This window comes from Bison bison, unplaced genomic scaffold (genome assembly GCF_000754665.1).
Source record: "Bison bison bison isolate TAMUID 2011002044 unplaced genomic scaffold, Bison_UMD1.0 scf7180017864464, whole genome shotgun sequence".
Taxonomy (NCBI): Eukaryota; Metazoa; Chordata; class Mammalia; order Artiodactyla; family Bovidae; genus Bison; species Bison bison.
In genome coordinates, this window is record NW_011495025.1 from 3,799,281 (window position 1) to 3,808,194 (window position 8,914).

Consider the following 8,914-nt stretch of genomic DNA (forward strand, 5'->3'; position numbering starts at 1 on the left):
TATGGGGAGGGAGGTAGGAGGGGGGTTCAGGATGGGGAACACGTGTACACCCATGGCAGATGCATGTTGATGTATGGCAAAACCAATACATTATTATAAAGTAAAAAAGAATAATAATAATAATTTAAAAAAGAAAAAAAAAAGATAAATCTGATTGTGTCACTTCGGCCTTACTTAGAAGCATTTTTTTTTTCTCCCCTTTACTTCCACCAGTTTTTCTAAATTTCTCTCTGATTCTAGACATCACAGGATATTTGAACAAGCCCTTATCCTGCTGGTAAGTTCCACCTTTGCTTTGTCACTTAGTTAACTAATATCCTCTATATCTTAGCTCAGGTGTCACTTTCTCAGCGAATTTTTCCCTGACTTTTTGACCATGTTAAAGCCTCTTAGTATAAAGTCTTGTAACATGATATATCTCTATATTATAACCATTTTTACTTCCACAGTCTCCCACTGTTTCAATTAATCAAAATTGCTAATGTTACTACCTATTTGAGCATCCATTGTTTTGACTTCCTAGCATCCATACCTGCCTTCTTCTACCAAGATGACCAATATTTTGAGAGTAGACCTGCTTTTCCCCTCTTATCTCCACATTCTCCTCCAGGGTTTGTCAAGTAACCTGGTTCTAGCCAATCAAATCATCAAATATTCTTGGGTATAGTGATCACTTCAACATAGTCATGCCAAATAAGCTAAGCTGGTCAAAGCCAATGACACTCATATATAGGACACTTATTGTTTGGATTAAAGGGAATGAGAAACCATTTATTATCTCTAGATTTGATGAAAGAATAAAAAATTCATCACAGAACCTGCTGAAGGCAGTAATATCACTAGAGGAACTTCTCTGAAAGTAGAAACTACAGATCGGAAAGTAGAAAAAAGAGATGCAGATGGAGAAAATAACTCTCCATGATATTGTCTGAGTACCAGATTTAACCGTACTTCAGGAAATTTCTACCTCTATACTTTCAGTTGGAGAAGGCAATGGCACCCCACTCCAGTACTCTTGCCTGGAAAATCCCATGGATGGAGGAGCCTGGTAGGCTGCAGACCATGGGGTCACGAAGAGTTGGACACGACTGAGTGACTTCACTTTCACTTTTCCCTTTCTTGCATTGGAGAAGGAAATGGCAACCCACTCCAGTGTTCTTGCCTGGAGAATCCCAGGGACGGGGGAGCCTGGTGGGCTGCCGTCTATGGGGTTACACAGAGTCGGACACGACTGAAGTGACTTAGCAGCATACTTTCAATTACATGAGCCAATTACAACCACCACCCTTGATTTTTCTGAAATCAATTTACATCGAGGCTTCTCTCATTGGTAAATAAGAGTTTTAAATTAATCACTACATCTGAATTATACTGTGTTCCTGCCATACAGCCATGGGAAAGTAAAGTATTAGCCGCTCAGTTGTGTCTGACTCTTTACGACCTCATGGATTGTAGCCCACCAGGCTCCTCTGTCCATGGAATTCTCCAGGCAAGAATACTGGAGTGGGTAGCCATTACTTTCTCCATGGGATCTTCTGACCACCCAGCCATACCTATCATTTAATTCTTAAAACAGCAGTGTGGGGTATGGATGTCATACATAATCTCCACTTGATAGATAACCACTATTTGAATGGCTTCATTAAGATCACATTGAACACACATGTTAGAAGAGATCTGAAATATGAGAAGTATATGCCTTTCTCGTCAGCTCAAGTGGTAACAAAAATATAATACAAACATTAAGTAATCAATAACTAATTGAATGTGAGTGTGAGGGAAAAACATTGAGATTTTTAAGAAAATAAGAATAATGATTGCTTTCCACAAATATAGACATCAGAAGGAAAAAGCTTGAGGGGGCTAGTGCTAAGTCGCTTCAGTCATATCCAACTCTTTGCAACCCTATGGACTGCAGTCTGTCAGGTTCCTCTGTCCATGGGATTTTTCCAGGCAAGAATATTGGAGTGGGTTGCCATTTCCATCTCCAGGGGATCTTCCCAACCCAGGTACTGAACCTTCCTCTCTTACATCTCCTGCACTGGCAGGTGGGTTCTTTACCACTAGAGCCACGTGGGAAGACTTTGAGGGGGATAGAGGAGTCATTAATTTGGTCCAGACAAACTTAGTGTAAGATTCTGGTAGGACACCTAATAAGACAAGCCCCGTCAAGAACTTGATACATTAGATTGCATTAGGAAGACTCTTCAGGAGAAGAGTATGTATCTGTAAATCATCAGATCAATAATGTTGATAGTTGGAAGCTATGAAAGGAAAAACATAACACTTCTGTGGATTTTTAGATTTCAGATCCTTTAACAATATCACTTCACATAACACTCAAAATGACCCTGTAAAGATAACGATATCACACCAATAACAGATACGGAAAAAAAAAGACAAAGAGTGTAAAGTAAAATGTCTCAAATTTCCACCTAATATGTAGAAAAGTTTTTAACTAATCTCTCTCTGATTCAGAAAAACAAAAACAAAACCTTTAAAAATAAATGAATAATCCTACTAAGGGAGAGTGTTTAAAAAAGAAAAGTAGATTCAGAGAACACAGAGGAGTATCAAAGTGAAGGTAGGGTAACAGAAACAACCAGTTAACAAGTACTGTCTACTTCAATATAGACCTAGAATAAAGAAGAATGAATATTTATGAAGTAGCTAAGAATGGAAAATATATTTTATGTAAGCAAATAATACGATTCACCAGTTTTAAATAGAGTCACTAAAAGATAATTAAGGAATTTAAAATCCAATTTACAAATATATAAACTCACATGCATTGTTAAAAAATGCATTTGAGTTTTCTAATATAATTCAATTGGCATATGTGAGATGTAACTTTCTTCATATTAGACAAAAAAAAAAAGGCTTTTCGAACCTAAAAATTACACTATATTAACAGTAGTTCACTTTTAGATTGTATTAAAACTGAATTACAATCATTATTTCTGAATTGGTTAGTATTTCTTTCCTCTACAATGAGAATATTAACACTATTTTCATGCCATCAAATATAAACATTGCTCCACTTGAATTCAACATTACTGTATATAACATTAAGAGATTTTCTAATTGATTTCACAGAGTATCAAACACTATCATATTCTAGGAAACTTGGTCTTCAGGAACATATCCAGTAGAAAGACATCAAGAAACAAACAAGTATGATAAAGATAATCTAATAGATGAAAGTGAAAGAGGAGAGTGAAAACATTGGCCTAAAGCTCAATATTCAGAAAACTAAGATCATGGCATCTGGTCCCATCACTACATGGCAAATAGATGGGGAAACAGTGGAAACAGTGGCTGAGTTTAGTTGTTTGGGCTCCAAAATCACTGCAGATAGTGATTGCAGCCATGAAATTAAAAGACATTTACTCCTTGGAAGGAAAGTTTTGACCAACCTAGAGAGCATATTCAAAAGCAGAGACATTACTTTGCCAACAAAGGTCCCTCCAGTCAAGGTTATGGTTTTTTCAGTAGTCATGTATGGATGTGAGAGTTGGAGTATAAAAAAAGCTGAGCCCTGAAGAACTGATGCTTTTGAACAGTGGTGTTGGAGAAGACTCTTGAGAGTCCCTTGGACTGCAAGGAGATCCAACCAGTCCATCCTAAAGGAGATCAGTCCTGAGTGCTCATTGGAAGGACTGATGTTGAAGCTGAAACTCCAATACTTTGGTCACCTGATGTGAAGAGCTGACTCATCTGAGAAGACCTTGATGCTGGGAAAGATTGAGGCTAGGACAAGAAAGGTATGACAGAGGATGAGATGACTGGATGGCATCACCGACTCAATGGACACGGGTTTGGGTAGACTCCAGCAGTTTGTGATGGATAGGGAGGCCTGGCATGCTGCGGTTCATGGGGTCACAAAGAGTAGGACACAACTGAGCGACTGAACTTAACTTAATAGAAGAAAACACTAGGTACTTCAGGGTAACTCCTTCTGTAGCCAGCAAGCCTTGACAATACCATACATTCCTTAGTCTCCAACCTAAGACTTCAAAGCAAGCATGACAACACTTTCACTAGAAAATCAGTTGGTTGTCCCTTTTAATTTACTTAATACATAACTAGAAATAAACCTAGTTTATTAGATACTTCAATTTCATGTATCTTATATTTACTACTATGAGTTTAATTCTTTTGGTCATTATAAGAAAAAATATTATTTATTCAATAAAAGATTAAATTTAAGTGATGCTTGATCTGTTTAAATGGAAAAATATGCAAACTTTAACCAGTGTAAAGTTAAAAATAACTTAAATTTCTTATAAAGTACAAACCTTTTAAGCCCAAGAAATTTATATTTGAAAATTTTCATATTTTGCTCCATTGAAGCTTACAACTATAAAATAAGGATTCCAAGAATAGTACATACATAATCATAGTATTAAGAAAATAAAGCCTTCAGTCTACTTACTCACATCACCGAGATAAGATATCAAAATGAAACCTGAGTGGTAGATAGTTCAAACACACAACCTCAGAAGACAGAAGTTATTCATTGAGGCGTTACAGGATACATCATTTTTTTTAAAATATGCACAATTTATTTCTGTTCTCTCAATATACTAGTATCAATATATTCATTGTAAATCACAATTTCTGAGTGATCTAACTTTGATCAGTTATCTAATTATCTAATAAAGTTTACAAAACTTGAAAAACCAAATGAACAACTTACTGTTTTGAAGGTTCACGAAATTTGAGTTCTTCTCTTTTCTTCATCTCCACGGTGGGTTCCATAGGAGTGAGAACTACAGCAGCACATGAAACCACAGAATGGTATGAATCCTCCCGGCAAACTGTTTTATCAGAAATAATAATTACAAATGTCATAATTATTTCCTAACTATTCTCTTTTTAAATTTCAATCAAATGAGGTAAGTCAACTAAAATATTATCATTAAATTATCTTTATCACTTTCTAGTCTGTCTTTCCACTGACCTTAGTACTTTTTATTTTCTTTCTTTAAGCCACACAGTGGAAAATGTGTTGCCTTTCCACTTATGATTCTTCCACTTAAAAAAGCTTTTCATTGAAGAATAAGAAGTACACAAATTAAACACAGTTAATCTCCACAAGTGAGTGAGTGAGTGAGTGAGTGAAAGTCTGTCAGTCATGTCCAACTCTTAGCGACCCCATAGACTATACAGTCCATGGAATTCCCCAGGTCAGAATACTGGAGTGGGTAGCCTTTTCCTTCTCCAGGGAATCTTCCCAACCCAGGAATCAAACCCAGGTCTACCGCATTGTAGCTGGATTCCCTACCAGCTGAGCCACAAGGGATGCCCAATCTCCACAAATCACTACACAAATAAGAGATGCTAATCATGACCAGTGACAAACATACTGCTTCTTTCAAAGCCTGTCATGGATATGCAGGCTGATACTCTGTTTAAGCACAGAGGTCTAAGTGTATAGGTGCATTGCTTCCTTCTCTCCCAGTAATAAACCCATGTGACATTTTATAAAAAAATGGATAATCGAAGGAAGTCATTTGTCAACAGAAATGAAAGTGCAGCAAAGAAATAAAAACTGATATCAGTGGAAATGATATTTGTCTTGATTATAAATGAATGACCAATAATCACTGATCTCAGCACTCACTTCAAGAACCATGACTGGGACAATGATGTAGAAAGAAGCAAATACTAAAGATGCCAGCACACATTAGTGAAAGAGAGGACAAAAATACAATAGGAGCATGCAAGTCAGCCAAATAGTGTAGGGCCATAATCTCAAAGAAAAGAGATGTAACAAATGATCCCAATGTTCTTCAATTTTACCCTAAAAGTATCTGGTAAATTATTAATCTGCTTAGCACTAGAGTCTATGATATAAAATAGATGACCACTAAAAGCAGAGCTGAATCTGAAGCACTCTTGTGGCACTCAAGAGCCAAAGATTTCTGCCCAGTATGTGTCAAAGAGGAGGAGCCCAGGTTTCCTCATCATCTCTCCAATACCATCAAATTAACTTTTTAACTTAATTTTCTCTACTTATTCTTGGTATGAACTTTGAGTCTGAAACAAATAAACTCATCACAGCTGGGAGAATAAAACCCTATTATATTTTAAATTTTCACCGGTGCCTTAAACACTGCTAGGGATGAAACAGATTGAGGATGAAAATTACTGATTCATTCCTCTGAGATAACATTCACTTATTCAACAAATGCTTAGTAAAATAACTTGTATATTCCAAGAAATATGCTTAATGGTAGTATTCTCCTGTGGGGAAGAAAAAAATGTTCACTCTTCTCCCAAGTTTTAAAAAAGTCTTAATTTCTTCTAGAGATATTTCTCAAGTATTAGGGCAATAAACTTTTGATCAGATAAAAACATTTACCTAGATCTCTAGGAGGGAATACCAAGAAATGGGAATACCAGACCACCTGACCTGCCTTTGAGAAATCTGTATGCAGGTCAAGAAGCAACAGTTAGAACTGGATATGAAATAACAGACCAGTTCCAAATTGGGAAAGGAGTATGTCAAGGCTGTATATTGTCACCCTGATTATTTAACTTACATGCAGAGTATATCATGAGAAATGCTGGACTGGATGAAGCACAAGCTGGAATCAAGATTGCCGGGAGAAATATTAATAACATCAGATATGCAGATGAAAGTACCCTTATGGCAAAAAGCAAAGATGTACTAAAGAGCCTCTTGATGAAAGTGAAAGAGGAGAGTGAAAAGGTTGGCTTGAAACTCAACATTCAGAAAACTAAGATCAAGGCATCCGGTCCCATCACTTCATGGCAAACAGATGAGAAAACAGAGGAAACAGTGGCTGACTTTAGTTTTTTTGGGCTCCAAAATCACTGCAGATGGTGGCTGCAGCCATGAAATTAAAAGACGCTTGCTCCTTGGAAGAAAAGCTATGATCAACCAAGACAGCTTATTAAAGAGCAGAGACATTACTTTCCAACAAAGGTAGTCAAAGCTATGGTTTGTCCAGTAGTCGTGTATGGATGTGACACTTAGACTATAAGGAAAGCTGAGCGCCAAAGAACTGATGCTTTGAACTGTGGTGTTGGAGAAGACTTGAGAGTGCTTGGACTAAAAAGAGATCCAACCAGCCCATTCTAAAGGAAATCAGTCCTTAATATTCATTAGAAGGACTGACGCTAAAGCTGAAGCTCCAATATATTGGCCACCTGATGTGAAGAACTGACTCATTTGAAAAGACCCTGATGCTGGGAAAGATTGAAGGTGGGAGGAGAACAGGATGACAGAGGATGAGATGGTTGGATGGAATCACCAACTCAATGGACGTGAGTTTGAGTAAGCTCCAGGAATTGGTGATGGACAGGTTTCCAACTTTGTCAGTTGTTTCATTCACTATTATTTTCTCCCATTCTGAAGACTGTCTTTTCACTTTGCTTATAGTTTCCTTCATTGTGCAAAAGCTTTTAAGTTTCATTAGGTCCCATTTGTTTATTTTTGCTTTTATTTCCATTACTCTGGGAGGTGGGTCATAGAGGATCCTGCTGTGATTTACATCAGAAAGGGTTTTGCCTATGTTTTCCTCTAGGAGTTTTATAGTTTCTGGTCTTACATTTATATCTTTAATCCACTTTGAGTTTATTTTTGTGTATGGTGTTAGAAAGTGTTCTAGTTTCATTCTTTTACAAGTGGTCAACCAGTTTTCCCAGCACTACTTGTTAAAGAGATTGTCTTTTCTCCATTGTATATTCTTGCCTCCTTTCTTGCACTGTTGGTGGGAATGCAAACTAGTACAGCCACTATGGAGAACAGTGTGGAGATTCCTTAAAAAAACTGGAAATAGAACTGCCATACGACTCAGCAATCTGACTGCTGGGCATACACACTGAGGAAACCAGAACTGAAAGAGACACGTGTACCCCAATGTTCATCGCAGCATTGTTTACAATAGCTCGGACATGGAAGCAACCTAGGTGTCCACTGGCAGTTGAATGGATAAGAAAGTTGTGGTACATTTACACAAGGAAATATTACTCAGCTATTAAAAAGAAAGCATTTGAATCAGTTCTAATGAGGTGGATGAAACTGGAGCCTATTATACAGAGTGAAGTAAGCCAGAAACAAAAACACCAATACAGTATATTAACACATATATATGGAATTTAGAAAGATGGTAACGATGACCCTATATCCGAGATAGCAAAAGAGACACAGATGTAATGAACAGACTTTTGGACTCGGTGAGAGAAGGTGAGGGTGGGATGATTTGAGAGAATAGCATTGAAACATGTTAATTATCATATGTGAAACAGATCACTAGTCCAGGTTCGATGCATGAGACAGGGTGCTCAGGGCTGGTGCACTGGGATGACCCTGAGGGATGGGATGGGGAGGGAGGTGGGAGGGTGCGTCAGGATGGGGAACACATGTACACACACCCATGGCTGATTTATGTCAATGTAGGGCAAAAACCATCACAATATTGTAAAGTAATTAGGCTCCAATTAAAATGAATAAAAAAGAAAAGGCAATGGAAATGAAAAAAGTCTATATATTGAAAAAATATTTATTTAAACTCCCAAATAAAATACCTTACAGATTTCTAATTAAGCAGAGAGAAAATTAAATATTTCTGATATAAATAGTGAATTAATGCTAGACTCTGAAAGGAGTCTACACTACAAGATCAATGAAAGTAAAATGAGAATAATAACTGTTAGCCAATACAAGTCTCTACCTTACCACTTTGCTAGGCAATGAGCACACACTTTTAAACATGCTAGAGATATAAGAAGAAAACAACACAATCTTTATGGAATAGTGGTTCATAATTGTTCATACATTTTCATATTTGTAAGATTAAGTTGACAAATTTTTACAAAAAGTATTCAGTTCAGTTCAGTTCAGTTCAGTCGCTCAGTCATGTCTGACTCTTTGAGACCCCAT

At 37.0% G+C, this 8,914-nt stretch overlaps 1 protein-coding gene across 3 annotated transcripts in view; it reads right to left on the minus strand.

Annotated features, from left to right (window-relative positions):
• CCSER1 (coiled-coil serine-rich protein 1) overlaps window positions 1-8,914 on the minus strand; it is a 1,491,930-nt gene that overhangs the window by 1,138,820 nt on the left and 344,196 nt on the right. For all 3 annotated transcript variants that reach the window (XM_010860144.1, XM_010860145.1, XM_010860146.1), the window contains exon 5: window positions 4,700-4,820. In XM_010860144.1, the coding sequence (XP_010858446.1) occupies window positions 4,700-4,820 (121 nt within the window). The remainder of the gene's footprint in view (window positions 1-4,699; window positions 4,821-8,914) is intronic.